General features: G+C 40.3%; 2 protein-coding genes across 2 annotated transcripts; both read left to right on the top strand.

Moving 5' to 3' along the window:
* Nucleotides 1–4,307: 4,307 nt before the first annotated feature.
* m6pr (mannose-6-phosphate receptor (cation dependent)) lies at nt 4,308–11,565 on the top strand. Its single transcript, XM_073485581.1, has 7 exons — nt 4,308–4,658; nt 6,543–6,715; nt 6,852–7,021; nt 7,654–7,763; nt 8,547–8,677; nt 9,168–9,294; nt 9,387–11,565. The coding sequence occupies exons 1-7, from the start codon at nt 4,653–4,655 to the stop codon at nt 9,507–9,509; spliced, it is 840 nt and encodes a 279-aa protein (XP_073341682.1). The 5' UTR covers nt 4,308–4,652; the 3' UTR covers nt 9,510–11,565.
* A 1,969-nt stretch (nt 11,566–13,534) lies between these two features.
* On the top strand, nt 13,535–19,468 carry phc1 (polyhomeotic homolog 1). The gene is made up of 14 exons (XM_073486127.1): nt 13,535–13,666; nt 14,531–14,652; nt 14,784–14,894; nt 14,991–15,056; nt 15,223–15,366; nt 15,572–15,787; nt 15,961–16,689; nt 16,811–16,946; nt 17,049–17,224; nt 17,336–17,399; nt 17,504–17,591; nt 17,817–17,988; nt 18,181–18,418; nt 18,514–19,468. The coding sequence occupies exons 2-14, from the start codon at nt 14,536–14,538 to the stop codon at nt 18,663–18,665; spliced, it is 2,409 nt and encodes an 802-aa protein (XP_073342228.1). The 5' UTR covers nt 13,535–13,666; nt 14,531–14,535; the 3' UTR covers nt 18,666–19,468.
* Nucleotides 19,469–19,848: the final 380 nt, after the last annotated feature.

Here is a 19,848-nt window from a genome sequence, read left to right on the forward strand (position 1 = left end):
CTCCTTGGTGTCTCTGTCTTGGAGCAGCGATTGGTTGATATGGAGTAGGCCGGGTGTGTCTGCACAACACACACAGCCAGGTAAGGTAAAGGCTGTGATAACACAAGGGAGAGTGGGGGGAGGGGAGACAGAGAGTGAAGGTTTAGAGCACACACAGGCTTTTGGAGAGCTCACTGAGGCCTATAAAAAAACCCCTACATTCCCCTGAGAGGTAATAAAGAGGGAAAGAAAAGTGGAAACACAAACTCTTTCTTATGATTAAACAACAACAACAAAAAAAACAGGATTAAGCAATCACAGATCAGGAAACCAAGGGAGGTGCATTACAGGAGTGACTAGTGACTAATTTGTGTTACAATGACTGTTTTATTGTGATGATTGAGAGCCGAAGTGACCTGAGATGAAAGGTCTGTCTCATTAACGTTACCAAATAAAGGCCTAACTCAAGCCTGTCACATTTACTTGCTCCCTTGTTTTGTTGCACTACATTGATCCTCATTTTAAGGGGCTCTATGTAACAATGTGTTGCAATTTACATGTATTTATCACTTTTTTTAGATATTGTATTCATGCCTTAATGTGATTGTGATTTTTGGCTATATAAATAAAACTGACTTGACTTGACTACAGCCAGCAGTTGGTTAGCTTAGCTTAGCATTTAGGCCGGAAGCAGGAGGAAACAGCTCGCCTGGTTCTAACCCAAATCCACAAAATCTACCAGGTAACCACCATTGTTACGTTTCCCCAGAACACAAAACCTGAAGGACAGGGGTCACAGGTTGGGAAACTAACAAAGCACTGCACAAAACACAAAAGGGTCCAAACAAACTGGTCCCTTGGTGTCTAAAAGGTGGCAGTGGGAATAAAACCCACAGCCACCCACTAATTCTATCAAAATGATAGACAAACAGAAAAACATTGGACCCAAAAACCAAAGGTGAAGTGGGAGTCACCCAGATTTTTACCCAAACAGAAAATGCAGAGCGCCAACTGATGGTGTTGCCTCCCTGAAAACACACAAGTCTCCCAGCTGACTGATTGCAGCCAGCTGAGGGAGAACATCACAGGTGCACCCAATAGCTTCTGATTATATGTGACCTAGATCTTGAGAAATACCTGTTAACATCAGGATCTTGGGTAATCTCTGATCTGTCCATAACACATTTACTTGCTCCCTTGTTTTGTTGCACTACGTTAACACTACTCTGTTGTACCTCGCCTTAATACCACTTAGCTAATTACTAACATTTACACACGCTCTCATTCAGATTTGTTCTTGACGGCCTTTAAAATTCCACAACTTTACATCCAAAATTGACAGTTTATTTGTTTCATCTAGGTTTAAGTAAAGGAGTCTATTAAAACATCCCTGCAATAAATCCTACCTTCACAAGGGTTTTTTGTTCAGGTGTTAAAGGAAAAAGGAAAATGCAGTCATTACCCACTCAACCCCATGCCGATGGCATGTCAGGTTAAGTTTTGTAGTCTATAAAACATTCCTGGAGCTTCACAGTTTAAGAATTCTCCTAAACAACTGAAGTAGATGGAGGCTTGTTTTAAAAGGAAAAACGGACATAAAATGGCTCCATGCAGCTCATCTGGCATTATCCAAGCCTCCAGAAGCCCTGAGATCCCACACTGATTTGAAAAGACGTTGTTAAAACTCTTTTTAAGCAGATTCTTCACTGTAGCTGCTAAGCTAAAAGCGTTAAAATGTACACCGTCTTAAGTGGGTGGAAATAACATCTTTTCAAATTCAATTTAGGATCTCAGGGCTTCTTGAGACTTGGATTACTGTGGACGAGATGTATGAAGACATTTTGTGTTTTTTTGCAGTTGTTTTTGTATGTTTTGTCGAGAAATGTTTTGTGGACTACAAAACATCACCCGACTTTCAATCAGCATGAGGGTGAGTAGATAATGACTGAATTTCAATTTTTCAGCAAACCTTTTCTTTAAAGCTCCTGTTGGTAAGATAGTTACTGACACTGGGTTTCCTAACTCGTCAAATGCTTACGCTTTGGGATTGTAGGTCGGGTCAGTCGCCATCCGAAAGCATGGCATATCCTCATTTACAATGGTGTCAAGCTGATAAACAAAACAGTATTTTACCCTCTCATTTACATCCATAAAGGCATCAGTCTTAGCTAGGTATACCTAATAAACTGGTAACTGAGTGTACATGGCTCTATGTAACAATGTGTCGCAAATTACATATATTTATCACCTTTTTATATATTGTATTAATGCCTTAATGTGATTGTGATTTTTGGCTATATAAAAAAAACTGACTTGACTTGACTACAGCCAGCATTTGGTTAACTTAGCTTAGCATTTAGGCTGGAAGCAGGAGGAAACAGCTCGCCTGCTTCTCACCCAAATTCACAAAATCTGCCAGGTAATCACCAAACAAACTAAACTCTCTTCCCATGGATTTTTAGACTGTTGACTGTTGTATAAGCCAGTTCTCCCTGAGATAAATTAGAGAAAACAGTGCCTAAATTCACTGAGCAAACACATATGCTGCTGAAGAATGTTCATCACCTTTAATCCTATCATTTCAAACAGTTCTTTTAGTTTACAAATTGAATTGTGATTAGAAGAAAGGGGAAAGGCAAATATACCTACTCAAACTTTAAACAGGTTAAAGGTTGTCTTGTATTCAAATTATTGATGACTGTTGGAGGAATGAGGATAACAAATTTGGTGCAGCCAATGCAATTGAAAAATGCTGCTGCATTTGAAGCAGTATACTGGATACCAGAGTAAGTGTTTCACGCAGTCAAATATGCACATAAGATCATTATTTTAACAACAGGGCTTTCCTTTAAGAATGGTAGTATATATCTCTACTGTAGCACCATCATTTGACAGACATTTCAGTGACAAAATACACCCAGTTGTCACCATTACCAGGTAATTTGAAACACAAAAATCCAACTAATGCAATCTAACACAACAGCCCTGAAATAAATCCTGCCACCATGAACATTAGATTGCTTTTGTTTTTGTGAGAAAGTGTCTTAGAGAGGTGTTGAATCAACTTTATGGTCATTTTGGCAGCTTTAGTTTAGTTTAGTCTCACTAGAGGGAAATTAAATCACAGCTATATAAAGTCAAGGATTAAACAAAATACTGAGACAGGCCCTGCCGAAAAGTGACTGCACCCTGTAACTCTGGATTGCAAGGAGTGATATTGACCAAATTCACTGTACATGCACCTGGTTTCCTCTACTATTAATGCTGAAAAGACAGAGAATGTAACCCCTCCCAATCCAGAGTTACAGGGTGCAGTCACTTTTCGGCAGGGCCTGCCGAAAAGTGACTGCACCCTGTAACTCTGGATTGCAAGGAGTGATATTGACCAAATTCACTGTACATGCACCTGGTTTCCTCTACTATTAATGCTGAAAAGACAGAGAATGTAACCCCTCCCAATCCAGAGTTACAGGGTGTAATATCACAGTGACACAGTGATATTGACCAAATTCACTGTACATGCACCTGGCAAACACAGAGAATGTTATGCAGAATGTAAAGGCAATCCGTCACAGTTAGCCTACAGTTCTATATATACTGCATTATTGTATTCATAATTATGCTCTTAAAAGTACAAGTTATCCAAAAAGTTACTTAAGTAAATGTAATGAAGTAAATGTAAATCGTTATTACCCACCTCTGATAGCACTTACTAATTTCTCAGTATGTGTTATATGATTGCTATCTAATGTGACGTGGAAACACTCCTGCATTCTTTTCTGCATTGATTTCCTAATCCTCGTTATAAAATCACTGAAACGGGGATATTGAATTATGACTTTATTTATAGATCAAAGCGGTGTAAAATCACATTGCAACAACGATAACAACAACAACAGCAATAAAAGTGGCAAGGTAAAGCATCTACCCTCATCAATTGTTGACAACTAGCCTACATTATGGAAACATCAGGTTACTTTTTTTTATCTGCGCCGTTGTTTTTCCGTAGCCTCTTCACTTGGGCTACAGGACTGCACAGTAAAAAAAACATTTCTCTCGGTGCTGCGTCTGCCAGCTGACCCGTAGTAGACCTACGCCCACTTCCTCTGAACTGATGCGCGTTCCCGTCGGGGGCAGTCGTTTTTCGGCACTACAGCGCATTAAATGCTGATTATAAAGATGTCGATATGGGAGCACAACGACAAACTGTGGACGTGTTTGAGGTTTTCCGCCTCTCAACTCTGCTCTCAGGTCTCTGGTCAGGTGACGTGGGCGCGAGAGGCTCGAGCTTTCCGCTCATTGGTCGCGCTCCATTTGGACGAACGGTCACATGCGCGCGTGTGTTTAGTTTCACTTCCGCACTCCGCTGCTGTCCGTAGCCTGTTAGCCTGCTAGCCTCTTGGATGCAACTTCGCGCTTTTTTGAGGAAAAGCGCGTTTATTATCCAGGACAGAAAAACATGCAGCCAGTAGGATTCATTTAAAACTCGCGGCTACGTTCAAATTTACTTTATTTGATCAGAAACATCCAAATAACAGCTTTGTTCTTGATTAAGTAAACCAGGAAGCGACGTTAGCGTGAGGAAGCACACTACATCCTCGACTGGCTATATTGTTAAGCTGCTGTCAGCTTCTCTGTTCAACTGTAACTAACAAAGTACAGTCGAAGAAGTCATGGAGGTAGGTGCACAATGCAGCAGCCAAAAGTTTAACTCTGTTAAGCTTGTTCGGGGGCTATTTGTTTCCTCGGGAAAAGTTACTGCCTCATGTGGAGATGAACAGACATTTTGCATGTCCATACTGTACATTTAACGAAGGCTTCAGTATCCCAGAGACAGGATGAGCTCATACGGATCGTATTCTGCTTTTCTGTCTTTACACATTGTTGCTTACACTTAAAATAGTTTTTAGTTTTTTTCCAAGAAGCCGACAGGTCGTTTCCTCCTTGTTGTGTTTCATGTTCAGGAAGCCATTAAATGACCATGATGTGGTTGCTGACAGTGGTCAGGAGATATGCAATTGAAAGTCTCACCACTCAAATTTTAATGTATTTCAAACAGGAGTGGACCATTTGGATGCAGTCATCTCACTTAGTATATGTACTGATATACAAGGGTGGAAGTAACTAATTACAGCTACTCAAATTACTAACATGGGGGATGGTACTTCTATAGTACTTTCTCAAGTCTGTAATTTTAATCTGTCTTAAGTACGCTCTACACCATTTAATCTACTTAGTTGACATTAAAATAGCTACTGAGTACTGAGTACAATTTCAATTAATATCCACATCTTTCATCTGCACTTGTGTAGCCTATACAATCACAAACAGGCCAATGAAAACCCTGACATACAGACAAAAAAACAAAACTGCAGCAGATGCAGGTTTGGAGAGGTGACCAGTGAGCAGAAGAGAGCAGGAGTTTGGAGAAATTTAGAGAAACAGAAACCTCTTTGATTAAATGTCTGCTATTGATAATGCATTAACATCAACAATTCAAAAGTAACCAATACTCTGAGCAGTGTTTGAGAAGAATAATTTGTACTTTTGCGAGTATTGTTTTAATAACAGTAGTTTTACTTGTATTTGAGTAATATTTCAGTAATGTAACTGTACTCATACTTCAGTACACATTTTCAGTATTTTTTCTACAACTGCTGATATGGAATATTTTCTGGAAAGTCGATTGAAAAACAGTTTTTGTTTTATATTGTTTGTTCTGCCCATCTAGGGACAATTATTTTCACTCTAGATTTATCTGCAATCACCTGAATTGATTAATCAATGAAGTAGTCAAAAAGGGCCAATATAATAAAGTGCCAAAGGTGACATATTCAGATTGATTCCTTCGACCAACAGTTGACCCAGAATTATTCAGTTTAGTTTATCGCTTGTGTATCGCTTATAAAAGCAGCCCAAGAAAAATTAATGAAATAATGAATAATTTATTTTATCAGTGTTTTTGTGAATTGATAAATTAAACGACTACTCTATACTAGGCATAGGATGATATGAGAATGTCATGTCACGAATCAAGATTAGCTTGGCCATAGAAATAGCTATTCAAGATATTAAAATGCTTAAAACTCTTAAAATGGCACTAAAGCATACTGGAATCACATTATATTTGGTAAGAAACAAATATTTTTATTTCAAAACGCATGGTACACATCTTTTTTGTGAATTTCCTTTTTTAGCAAAAACCAATTGAACAATCTTAAATTAGGTGATCATAAATCATAAGGTCTCCCTCCAGGAAATCAATGTGAGCTGTTTGTATCAAGCTAGACAGCTTGTCACTTGTGTGGATATTCACGATGATCATGATTTGCAACTATCCTGTTAATGGAAATTCACCACAATCAACTTATCTCTTTATTGCAACCTCGATAAAATCTTATATCCTCCCAACCCCAAATTTTAGTATAAATAATTAAAACTTGATGGTAGACAATTTATATATTCTCATTGTTATCTTATTGTCCAAACTTAATTTCAAATCAGTAGTAAGGAATTTTATTTTGATTGCTTGTGCTGATTAGTAGAATAATCATCTTTGTCAGGTGGTCAGCAGTCACAGTGGAGGGTCCTTCCTTATTTGGACCATGGCTGTTCAGCTGATCCTGTGTGGGAGTGGAGTGTACACTACCGACAGCACCAAGAGCTGCCAGCTGTTAACTGAGTCTGAGTCAGAACGGAAAGTCCTCAGTCGACTAGAGCCGCTTGCCAATAAGAAGTAAGCAGTGACTCAGTTGTGTACCTGAACATTCAGTGTCATCGATATGTTATCAATCAGAAAATCAGCACTTACTGATAATGTCTGTCTCACAGTTTCTTAATTTTTTTCTTGGGTTTCTTCTTCATGTGGACAGCTTTACAGTTGAGACCAAGGGCGGAGATGACAGTTACACATACGTGTTCCAGTTGTGTGGAGATGCAGGGGGCATTCCAGGAGCTGGGGTTGTTCAGTTTGACAAAAAGAAACCGGAAGCTAAACCAAAAGTGATTGGCATTTATAATGCAACACAGGCCATTGGAGGAAGTAAGTCTCTGCAAAATACAAGAATTGAATCGTAATTTAAAGTGACTACGAGGAACTTTTAAGTGTTTATGAAACAGTCTTGTGATTCCTGTGATGATTATACAGCCAATGAGAACATCGCTGAAAAGACTGGAATTTTTATATAGTAATTATTAATGTCTGTGCTCGGGTCCGATCACATATATCACATATAAAATTACATATAAATTCATTACCTCATTGCAATCCATCCTGCGGTCTCTCTGTCACTCGCTTCCAAAACAAATGCATGCACCGCCGGCACGCCCTAGCAAAGATCTTTATAACAGCAGGCGCTGTTGTCGTACCGCTTCTGTCAAAAGGGGGCGCTAGAATCAACAAATAGTGAAAGTTCCTCATAGTCACTTTAACCTGACTGTGTTTTGATGTGTTTTCAAATGTTTGCATCCCATGTGAGAATGTTAATCATCTGTGGGATTTTAGGCTGCAGAATTGCATTATGATTAGAGACAAACGATGAGCACAATGAAGCTAGCAATTGTTTACTGTTCATTCTTGGATTAACTCTGAAAATGAGACTAACCATTTCATAGGGCGCTTTAGATCAGCATTGTCTCTGCATTGTCTGTTTTTATACCCTACTGCCCTTGCAGGTGACTGGGTGATGTTGATCTACAAAAACGGCACCGCATATAGTGAATTCTGCGACAAGGAAATGAGAAAAGCCTATGTCATGATCTCTTGCAACAGGAAAATGGACGTGGTAAGATCACCAAATCTGAGAAAAGAAATGTGAACTTACCACCTGTTCAGAGGAAAAAATGCTGGACAAATAAAGGCAAATGGTCAATAAAACTTGATCATGAAAAGTTGACATGGAGCTCTAAAATAAGATGGAAACAATAATAGATATATGCACAACCCAGACAAAAGTGGATAATTAAAAAATGTATATAATAAGAGATAAAATTAAAAGAAATCCCTCCTCTGTGCACACAGAATAACAATATAACAGTGATGCATTAAATGCATACATTTTTTATAGGATTGCTTATTGAGTGAAACCCTCAGTTATTCATGTTACATCAGGTGTTTACTGCTATTCTTATGAGCTGGAATCGCTATCAAGTGCTTGACGTATAAGAATGGTAGTGTCCCCATTCTGAGTGATACCATAGTGCTCATAGGCAAGGCTTGCCACTTGGCAATGCCACCAGGCAGTTATTTTGGGCTAACAAGACCAGGCTCCTATAAATGAGGAGAGCCATTATGACTTTACATTACGAGAGACATAAAAACTGCATGACTCACCTGTCAAATCTGATAAAAGCTGCCTAAAAATTTCAGTAACTTTGCCCGAAAATAAGGTTTGTAACTCTCTCTTTGCATTGCTCTGGGTATAACATAGTCACCAACCAATTCTAATGTAATGGTCTAATCATGGCCTAATGTTTCCCCTGTGTGACATGTAGTCTTGCACCCTCTCTCCTTTTCTTAGGTTGTGTTGCCTTGTATTTACCTTTCTCTCTCTCCATCTCACTCCCAGGGTCCGCTGGATGTGGTGCTGGAGGACAGGGCAAGGGGGCACGAGTGCTTCTACCTTTTTGAAATGGACTCCAGTGCAGTGTGCCCACCTGTTCAGTCCCAGCTCAGCACTGGCTCCATAATACTCATCATGTGCGTAAAGACAGACTGTAACTAGAATGGCACTCAGTAGAATGCATACCTCCACCATGTCCCAACAGTCCCCTTTAATTCAGTCAAGCCTAATCAAATATCAGACTGGATAGCCCTACTTCACTTGTATAACTATAACTACAACCGTAGCTGCTTAACCACAATTTAAGCAAATTGTACTCACTAATGGATATCAGCCACTAAATACTCCAGATTTTTTTCATCAAGATCAATGCATTATTCCCTGAGAAATTAACGAAAATGTTGAAAGAAGTCCTGTCTGGCAATGTTTAAAAAAGGTGAGAGGGGGTCTATTCTGGGAGCCATCCTTCATCTAAGTTTCGTGGAAATCTGTTGAATGGTTTTTGTGTAATCATGCTGACGAACAAAGAGTGAAAACATAATCTTATTGGCGGAGGTTATGACACAAATTTCCTTCAGCTTATAATATTATAAACAGTCATTGATTAAAAGCCCTCTCTTCTTTCAGTGGATTCTGTCTTCTGGCTGTTTACCTCATTGGAGGTTTCCTCTACCAGCGACTGATTGTTGGAGCCAAAGGGATGGAGCAATTCCCGAATTATGCTTTCTGGGTAGAGATTGGCAATCTGACAGCGGTAAGCCTGGAGCACTTTATAAATAACGTCATGAAACGATCAGGCTTGTTTATTTTTTTGGAAATTCATGGCAAACTTTACCACCCTTACAGGATGGGTGTGACTTTATGTGCCGGTCACGAAATCGTGAAGAGGCCCCGGCATACAGAGGCGTGGTCGCAGAACCTTTGGAAGAAGAGCCAGAGGAGAGAGACGACCACTTACTACCTATGTGACCTCAAAACGTTGGGACAGAAAGTTTCACTGTGTGACACAGTTCTCTTTCACAGGTTAGATGAAGTTGCTGTTAGACACAAGTCTTGTTTTTCTTGTGCTGGTTTAGGTTAGGACTTGTTGACACTTTGTGTGTTGATTCCAGACTTGTGCCTAGGGCAACTACCGTATGATCTGCTTGCCACTAAAGAGGGCATGTTACCCATAGGCTGACAGACCTGTCACCTCTCCCAACCCCCTGCATTTCATTCAACTGTTTGATGTCAAACAAGTGAATGATTCACCCGAGATTAAGGATTTACAATAAAAGTGAGTCTTCTTCCATGGAAATCTGGCACAAAGCGGTTAAGAAGTTGGATTTCAACATGATACATGTGATACAAACGCATATTGCTCATGTTTTTCTGCTTAGCTGATGATTGATTGTAGTTTGAAGTTGGTGCAGGTTGAAACAAGCAAGCGTTCCTCTTGCAGGGGTCTTGGTTGTGCACCGACAGATTACGAAACACACAAGTGCTTTTGGTTTTGTCATTTGACTTTAATCAATGTATGTTTTAGTTTTGAAAGTTCGGGACACAACATGAGAACGTAAATGTTTGATTCTGAGTACTGTGGCCATGCTTACAGCCTTGCTACACACTGAAATCAAAGTCACTGTAAAAACCATAGCTTGACTGAATTTGATCTGTACCATTTTCCTTTATTCCACATTATAGGGAAAAGCTTCTACATCAATGTTAATATTTCAATAACAAAAACCAATAAAAGGTCAACAATGCTATTAAAGGCATCCAACTAAAATCAGAAACCTAATTCTATCTCAAATCATTAATTTCTGCTCATAAATGCTGCAATACTATAGAAACCCATTTTTGCCCGTTGGAGGAAAAAAAGGATGAAAACTAAGCTTGATGAAAAAAATATTCACATGGTAAGACATAATTATGAGATAAAAGTCCTAATTATGATATAAGAAGTTGAATTTTAGATAAAAGGTGAAATTATGAAATAAAAAGTTGAAATTATGAGATAAAAGTTGCAGTGATGAGATAAAAATGTCATCATCCATCTCAAAACTTTGACTGTTGGACTCATAATTGTGACTTTCCATGAGATTATTTTTATATACATATTTTTATTTCATTAAGGCAATTATTTTTTTCTTCAACTGGCATAAATAGGCGTCAATATTAAACTGTTCTTGGCAATTTATATATGAATTCTGCTCTTAATAATAGTAATAATTTATTATTTCAAAAAGGTATATACTGTATGTAGTATATGTACTTGTATTTTCTTAGGAAGAATGAACATTGGCATGCAAAGACCAACGTTCATAATCGCAAAACTATAGTGAGTAACTTTGACCTGTCTTGATAAAACGGACCCAAGCACCAGATGCGCTGCTAGGCAAGAGTAGATTGTACTTTGTTCCTTAACCAAATATTCAGGCCGCTTCATGTCTGATGCTTTGCATCTTCAGGAGGATAGAGCAGCAATGAAAGCACTTAATTGTCTGTGTGTTTGTAGAAATGTTACAGCTCTGAGGATATCAATAATGAGGTTTGGAATATTTTTTTTAGAAATTTCCATTTATTAATGTGAAAGCTTAAAGCAAAATTTTGGACCTTAATGGAAAACTTGTGTTTGAAAATTTAAGTTGTGTATCCAGTTACTTCCTTATTGTCAGTGTGATCACCTGTGTTTGTTTTGGTTTGTTTCTATCACTTCCTTATCGTGTTTGTTAAACTTGACATTTCTTTGCTTAGTTCAGCAAATCAGCTCCCAGATCTCGATGTGGTAGAGACGGTTACACCTGCGGTTGTCGTGAAATGTACACTCGCTAGATTGATATAATTACCTGTTTGGTTCAAGGATGATTTGGAGCCACAAACATTTTTTCGTTTGTTGTCTGAGTCCATCAAAAATAAAAGATGACAGAAGTTTTATGCACGCCCATTGTAGTGGTGAACTCCGTACACACCCAAGTGCACTCACCTTTTGGAGATTTAATGGATGTAAAAATGTTTTAATAAAAAACATTTCATGCAGAACAAATTTTTATTAATGTGTATTGAAGTGGACTTAGTTGTAATGATCTTCTTTGTTAATGTCCAGTGGTATTTTTGACCATACACTTTCTGGCAGATGTTTCAGGGGAAAGAGTCAGGTTTTTGTTTTTTTCTTCTTCCATGCCTAAAAGCTAAAAGCACATTTAGATGGAAACAAAAACATGTGTATGACTAACAGAAATGATTCAGTACACTCCATTACTACAGTAGAAAAACCTACACTAAACTACTTCCACATTTGTGTCATTAAGTGTACCCAGTCTTCAGTTTTTAAATCAAAACATCTGCCAGGATGAGGTAATATATAAAGAGGGTAAATAAAGCTGGTAACTGTCCAATCACAGACTTCCCTCACGTCTAAGAATACATTACATCTTTTGATTTCAGGCACAAATATTTCAATAAAGTGTCTTAACTTCTGACATTACTAATCTCCTGTCTCCTCTCCACACTGCCTCTTCACTCTCCTCTACCACCACCTGCTGAGCCCCAGCATGAACTGTTCAACATATCTCCTGAAAGCCAAAAACAATAACATCATGAGTTGCTGACCCCATTACCATAGTAAGCCCTTGAACCTGGTAAGCTTTAAGTGGATCAATCACTACTGCCCCAAGTTGTTCAAAACAGAGATTTGGTAGGGTACCAAATCTCTGTTTTGAACAACTTGGAGAAAATGTGATGTAGTGCCCTAATAGGTGCCCTTAAAATGACATTTGTTTTATTTTTTGTCCCCCAGGCAGCCCGAGTCTGCCTCTGATGTGGGCTGTATTTGTGGGACTGTGACATACGAGATATCTTGTGATTTTTAAAACGCAAATTCAAGACACAGCTCGTAAACAGTGAGCTAAGACATGTAGGAACAGAACAGCTTTGACGAACAAGACCTGTGACGTAAATTAAGCTTCCAGTCCGTCATGAGAGCCAGAAGACCTGTATTTCAGTATTCCAGCAGGAGGAACCATTTGTTTTATTACAGTTATACAGTGAAGATACTGAGAAGATTTGATACTCTACACGTGCTGTGAGAGCAGAGAAAACTAGAATTGCACCAAGGCCCAGCAGTCCCCTTTAATTCAATCAAGCATAACCCAATATCAAATAAAACATTTAAAGTCTGTCACTCAGTAGCTACGTTGCATTGTGGGTAATGTAGGCGCCAGGTTTTGAAAAGTAGTCCACTGATCAACAGTTTAAAAACAAATTATCCTATCTTCATTTTCAAGTAATTTATTTTCTGAATAAAAAACAGTGAAGTGAAGTTGTAAATCATCAAAACAGTGACTGGAGTCGACTCGAGTCCACAGCTCTGATGCGGTGCAGGTTCTCTCCACAACTACAGGGAGGCTCCTCAGATCACTGGCTGCAGGTCTAGGATTTCATCACCCCAGGTGGAACCCAGGTCAATTATTCAACACTGGCGCCACCCTGCCAGAGTAACTCTCTGCATATAAGCCATGGAGGACTTTTTGTATCAGATCACTAGCAGCAGTTCAGCAGGATCTGCCAGTCTGAGTCACTGAATTCAACAACGGCAACAACAACATTTTATAAAACACATAATTAATAACTGGTAAATTTAGCTAGTGAAATTTAGTTAGTGAAACTTCACTGAATAGTAATTTCAATGTTATATAACAAGGAAATGCCTTATAAACCATTTATTAAGCATTTGTTAAAGTTTATAAACATTTGGCTATTCAAGTAATGTTTATAGGTGAACTACAGTGTTTATCAATCTTTATCAAAGTTTATATAGTTGTTTATTGTTGTTAATGGTGAAATAACAGAAAGAAAATGAGCATACTTCCAAATATGTTGAACGAGAACCAAATCATATTTTATTTACTCGAGTTTGTGGAGGATGTGCCCGCGTCCACACAGCAGGAGGCGGTATGCGTCTTTAGCTGGGGTGTGACACCCGCCGAAACACCCACGAAGAAGAAGAAGAAAAGACTCGTAAGGGGCGGGGTTTCGTTGGAGGCAAAAACCCTGCCAGGGGCTATCGTTGTCTGTAGTCAAAAACAAGACCGCATGATAAACTTGATTGCAATTAACTGTGAAAAGGACAGAAATACCGAGGAGAGGTAAACACACAAGCACGCCGAAAAACACTAAACGGTGACTTCTTGCATGGGTGTTAGCCAGCTAGTTGCTAGCTTTGTGCCTGCAGTAAGAAGCTAGCGCAGCTAGTTAGTTAGCTTATCTGTGTTGAACTAACGCTGCAGCTTTTCTACTCGTAAACGTCCATGTTAGCGCCAAATTAACTGCATATCCATTTTTATTTGACATTCCGGCACTCACCCCGTGTTTCTAGCCCAGTTACAAATGTTTATGCACTTTTTCATGGTGTGTCAGACTTTTGTTTGGAGATTGGTTAGCTAACTAGCAAAGTCCATTGTGGTTAGCCACAGCTGGTTAGCTTCTTTCTCACTTGGTGCTTTGAGCTTTCCTCCATGTTGTTCTTTCTCTCTCACCCATCTATCATGTTGACAACTGGTCTGCTAATGAAAATACAACAGTGCCCCTGCTTGCCACGATTATTGGTGGCATAGTGAAAACGTCTGCTGAGCTCATATGTAGTCAAAGCTTTTCTATGTGCAGGAGTGTAGCAAGCTGTGATTTATGGGCCCTGTGAAGAAAAACCTTCTGTTGCTCTGTTAAACAATCCGAGTACCGGATATTGTCAGTGTGATCCAGCAGTGGGTCCTCTAATGCTGCAGCTGTTTTTATAATAATTCCAGCAGTGTCTATTTTGTTGTATTACACATAAGCTAGAAACTGATGATTTGAGTTTTCCTATTTATTTATTCAGGCATTTTAATTATTTTTTATTGCGTAAGAAATATTAAGCAATGAAGTCTTTGAATTAATAGAAATATTAGTTGTGTATGCTTTGAAAGTGTTTAGCCACAACTGTTATTGATCAGTGGCTTCTGTTCTTTGAGCAGCAAACATGGACGCAGGTGAAGACCAAAACACAGGCACCACCAATGGAAATCCTCAAACAGGCAGCAACTCTCGTGCACCCCAGATAGCCCACATGTCTCTATATGAAAGGCAGGCTGTACAGGTGTGTATAGTCTTTTTGTGCGTAAAACAACCGCATGTGATTACTGTTCGTAATCTTCAATGGATGATAATAATGTTAAGACTTTGGGAATATTCTTGAAACGATATTTGTCTCTATTTGTGTTTGTCTAGGCTCTTCAAGCACTGCAAAGACAGCCGAATGCTGCTCAGTACTTCCAGCAGCTCATGCTGCAGCAGCAGATCAATAGTGCCCAACTCCACAACTTGGCTGCTGTGCAACAGGTAACCATAAATATGACAGGAAAATACAATCAGTACAGAAATATGGTAAGCAAAAGCTTTACAATCCCATCCCTTTCATTTCTCTCTCTAATCTAGGCCACACTTGCAGCTAGTCGTCAGTCCAATACTCCAAGCAACAGCATGTCCCAGGCGACCACCACAGTAAGTTTTCTGTCTTATATAGTAAGGTAGATGTTTAACACACTCTCGGAAGAGGGCATTCTAGTATGAGAAGAAATGTAGAAAAATTCTGTGGTCCGAAGTCTACCGGAGAGGATTTAGGCAAGGCAGGTTTGATTAAAAACTCAAAAATCTCTGTTCCTCACAGGTCAACCTAAGCACTACATCTGCGGGAGGTACCATGACTAATCCCCGTCCCCATGGCCCGGCCACGTCTGCAACTACAACGGCTCTCAACCAGTCAGTGTTGCTGGGTGGAAACTCTGCAGGACAGGGACAGATGTATCTTCGGGTGAGTTAAAATGATCATGCACATTTTTTAAGAAATAGTGTGAAATAGAAATAGAGTGCATATTGCTCTTCTCTTGGAAGAAAAAAATTGGCACAACCACAGAAAGAACATTTGCAATTATTAAGTACTCTGTGTAGCTATGGAGTCAGTCATTGACATATTTGTTTTTTACAAGGTTGATCCGCCTGTCTTGCTCCTCACACAGGTCAATCGCTCTCTCAGGGCTCCCCTTGCCTCTCAGCTCATCTTCATGCCTGGTGGTACAGCAACAGCTACTGTAGCAACAGTTGCCCAAACACAGCCCCAGCAGCAGCAGCAGCAGCAACAACAGCAGCAGCAGCAGCAACAACAACAACAGCAGCAGCAGCAACAGCATGAAGTTGCTCCTACAACTGCGAGTGCCCAGTCCGACAATGATCAGGTTTGAGGACCATCACATACTTGTAATTTGAAATCTGAGCTATTTAAAGTCATACTGTCTTAAAATATATGATTTTTAGAGACATGTTGGTCATCGGAGGACTCCACCAAGTCTGCTCGTGCTTCTTACTCAAACTCTTTTCATCACACCCTACTCTTTATTTTATCTACCAGGTGCAAAATCTGGCCCTGCACTGTGCTCCCAGAGCAGTTGCTGTCAAGTCTGAGCTTCCAGAGAGGAAAGATGTTGCTGGCTTTCCTCTGGGTCAACAGCAGCAGCAGCAGCAGAATTTTGCCCAGAGAACTCAGCAGCAGCAAGTGCAACCACAACAGCAACAACAAATGGCCAAACCCAACTTTACTCAGCAGTCCACCACCAACACTATGACTGTAAAGACTGGAAACCAGGCTGCCATGACTGTTACTCCCGCTGCTTCTGTAGCTCCTTCCTCCACCTCCTCTCCAGCACTCCCTCTCTCCCAACTCCTCCTTTCCTCCTCTGCTGCCCCTGTGATCCTGGTACCCACCACTAATGTTCCTACCACCACCCAGGGCTACTCCATCGGCTCAGTGACCCAAAAAGCCAACGTTAACACACAGACTCTGGTGGTGCAGCCCCTGCAGCAGGCCAGCACTACTGCAGACAAAGGTCCGGTGCCAATCCAGCCCAAAACAGCTCAGGGACACCGCTTACCTGTGCAGCTGCCCCCTCGACACCCACCTCCTATTCTCCCAGCACCACCTGGCAACAGCCAGGGCACTCCCCACATCCCTGTGCAGCTTGTGGGAGCCAGGCAGGGCTTAGCAGGAAATGCACAGGCTGTGGCCCTGGCACAAGTACGAAGCAGCACAGGCCAGGAAACCACCGGGAATGTTAATGCAGTCTCCAGCAACAGTGCTATGGTAAGATCAAGCATTGAAAGGATGAACGCATGTATACTTTGTTGGATAGGTGTAAAGATAATTATCAGTGTAGAAGGAATTCTAACAGTTTCTCCTGCTTTCTTCTTCCACATACCACTAGATAAAGCCTGCCATTGGTTCTCTGAAGAGAAAATCTGACTGTGATGCACCAAATGAGATGGCAACAGAATGCTCAGACTCTGCACCCATGAAAGATTCTGCTCCTCCCTTATCCCCTGCCCCTACAAAGGACTCGGGTATGTCAATTTGCCATCACCAAATCAAACATACATTTATTAGTAACAATATTTGAAATTTTTAACCGTAAAATCTTGTCTGTTTCTTTCGATCCTCACTAGCTCCTTCTGTAGCAGCTGCCTTCCCGTCTCCTCCCACCCTGTCTTTGCCTCTGCCCTTGTCAAGAGTCGGGCTTGGAGACAACAGAGCGCCTGTTCCCCAGGCAGTGGTCAAACCTCAAGTCCTCACCCATCTCATAGAGGGCTTTGTGATCCAGGAGGGAGCTGAGCCTTTCCCTGTAAGCGTGCCTTGCTATGATAACACAAATTACACATTAAATCACATCTGCACCATCTACTTTTTCATGTAAAACTGCTCCTGACTGTCAGGCTTGTATTTGATTTGACAGGTTGCTGGACTCCTCAAAGACAGAGATTTTGCCTTGGTTGGACGCTCAGAGAATGGACCTCCATGTGAGTGGTGGAATAACTCACACTTTTAAAGATGATACCATAAATCTGTGTGCATGGTCAGTATCTCCTAAATGTGTAGCATACTTTTATCCTTTCCTCTTCAGTGTTAAAGTGTGAGTACTGTGGAAGCCTCGCACCAGCCAGCCAGTTCAGAGGATCAAAGAGGTTCTGTTCAAATACCTGTGCTAAGAGGTATGTTCTACTTTAGCTTTCCCTCTTGGCATTGTTTTTGTTTTGTTGTTTAGTCATGTCATACACACCTCCAAAGATTCTACTGTGCTTTATATGTAGGTCAGTTCACTATAGACCTAATTAGCACATTGCGTGGAGTAAAAAACTGCAAGATTTGTGCACATAGTCGAACGAAAAACCTAGGAAATGTCTTTCTAAGTATTGACTGTGCTTCTGGATCCACAGGTATAACGTGAGCTGCAGCCAACACTTTAAGACCAGCAGAGGGAGGAGCGGTGCAGGCCCGGCACCACCTCCAGCACCCACCGAGAGCGCTGCGAGGCGGAGGGGCCCCTCTCGCAGGAGCAGTTCTAATAACAGCTGTAACAAACTATCAAGCAGGCATCTACCTGTCAAGGTAAGATCTGTAGTTTAAGGGATGAGGCTGCTGATGTTCTATATGTTTGTACTTGTCAAAAAATCCCATGAAAAAAATTTAAAACCAGCAAATGAATTCATCCTAACAAGTATTGCCAGTGTATCTAATGTGGATTCCTTTATTAGATGACATTAAAAAGCAATCAATGAGCCTCAACTCTTTTGCACGTAGTGTCACTCTGAGTCCAGTCGTTCAGAGGATGTGTCCAGCGATGGAGAAGGAGAGGAGGACGATTCTCCTTCACTGTCCCCGAGCTCCTCACACTCCTGCTCAAGAGCTGAGCACAGCGCTCCTCCGTCTGACAGCTCAGCTCCTGGTAGCCTCCCGCTAGAGGGAGCTAACTTTCTCTCAGCAACTCCTGCTCAGTGGAGCGTAGAGGAAGTCTGCAGGTTCATCTCTTCACTTCAAGGTTGGTGTTCGCTGATTTTATAACAGATTTGTAAGTCTTCGCCGTGTCCTTTGTTGTCATTTTCTTCTAATTCTGTCTTCCTTTTCTGTGTCCAGGTTGTGAAGAGTTGGCTGCCCAGTTCCTGTCACAGGAAATAGACGGGCAGGCTCTGCTGCTCCTCCGAGAGGACCATCTCATCTCCACCATGAATATCAAGCTGGGTCCCGCTCTCAAGATCTGTGCCTCCATCAACAGCCTGCGTGAGTGATGGAGTCGGCGCTTATGAAGGATAAGCAGGCTCATTTTCTCATTGAGGAATCAGTACCTGGACCTGCTCCTCTTTTAGTAAGAAAAGACTGAGATCTGTGAGGATGCTTTTTACTAAACAGTGGTGCACCATCACTCATATGGAGATGTGGGGATGGACAGTTTACTTTCTGGACGTTGAATGTGCAAAACCATGTATGTATACTGTAACATGTGAGCGGGGAGAGTGGACAGTCTGAAAAATGTCAGTAGTGTTTGTCAGTTTTTTTTTCCTGTCGCTGTGAGTAGAGGCCTTTTGTATGTAAACTCTTGTGAAACTGTGCAAATCCAGCCTGCAGTACTTGGTGCTAGGTCTTTTAACTAGGACAGTTCACCTGTTGGGTTAAACAGAAAGAAATGTTGCCTTCTGGCTGTATTTCAAACGGTGCTTAAACTTTAGTGATATATGATTTGGAGTGATGTCAAATGACTTCTTTTAAATGTTTCAGTCTTTTACTAGTTAGTTGTTATTTTACCATAGATGTCTAATCCAGGCTCCAATCACATCAAGCAGAAGACACTCAAAAAGCCTGGTTTATTTTAATTAGTTAATTTTACTAGTTATTAAAGTTTAGTTTTGTATCTTTTCCATTTTGTACTACAATCAAAGTTATTTTTTCATGAATATGATATAGTTTTAGTAGCTTTAATCAACTTAACTACCTGAAAATAGGTATTCCTCGTGGTTTGCTCTCTCAAGGGCTGAGTGGAAGTGCTCTGTGTACATGTATGCAGTACTACCAATAAACAATACCTGTTACTGGACCTGTTTATGTGTTTATTAACTCCATGATGTCCACTCGAAAATGAAAAACACTGCAGGACTTGTGATATTTTATTCACATTTGAGTTTGTGTAAACAGTTTGAGCTCATTTCTTACTCGTAGATGTCCACATATACTGAGCTTATAGAGACAGTGAGTGTAATAATAGCATAAATACATTTAAATGCCCTTAATTTCCATAACTTCCAAATAGAATCATACAAAAATGTAATAACATATATTACACCTGTAAATATACATTTTAGATTGTAAACAAGGTTTGTAAACCATCATATATTGACAGTATCGACTACAAGTTCATGATGCAGCAGCTGTACGTTGATCAAGCTTACATATCCTTAAGTGTACCACTACAAAATT

This window comes from Pagrus major, chromosome 17, assembly GCF_040436345.1.
Source record: "Pagrus major chromosome 17, Pma_NU_1.0".
Taxonomy (NCBI): domain Eukaryota; kingdom Metazoa; phylum Chordata; class Actinopteri; order Spariformes; family Sparidae; genus Pagrus; species Pagrus major.

Coding starts and splice junctions, on each gene's coding strand:
- phc1 (XM_073486127.1), top strand. CDS start 14,536: ATGGACGCAGGTGAAGACCAAAACACAGGCACCACCAATGGAAATCCT. Junction 15,367..15,571: donor AGGGACAGATGTATCTTCGG/GTGAGTTAAAAT, acceptor CTCCTCACACAG/GTCAATCGCTCTCTCAGGGC. Junction 16,690..16,810: donor TCTCCAGCAACAGTGCTATG/GTAAGATCAAGC, acceptor ACATACCACTAG/ATAAAGCCTGCCATTGGTTC.
- m6pr (XM_073485581.1), top strand. Junction 7,022..7,653: donor AACACAGGCCATTGGAGGAA/GTAAGTCTCTGC, acceptor CTGCCCTTGCAG/GTGACTGGGTGATGTTGATC. Junction 8,678..9,167: donor GGCTCCATAATACTCATCAT/GTGCGTAAAGAC, acceptor CTCTTCTTTCAG/TGGATTCTGTCTTCTGGCTG.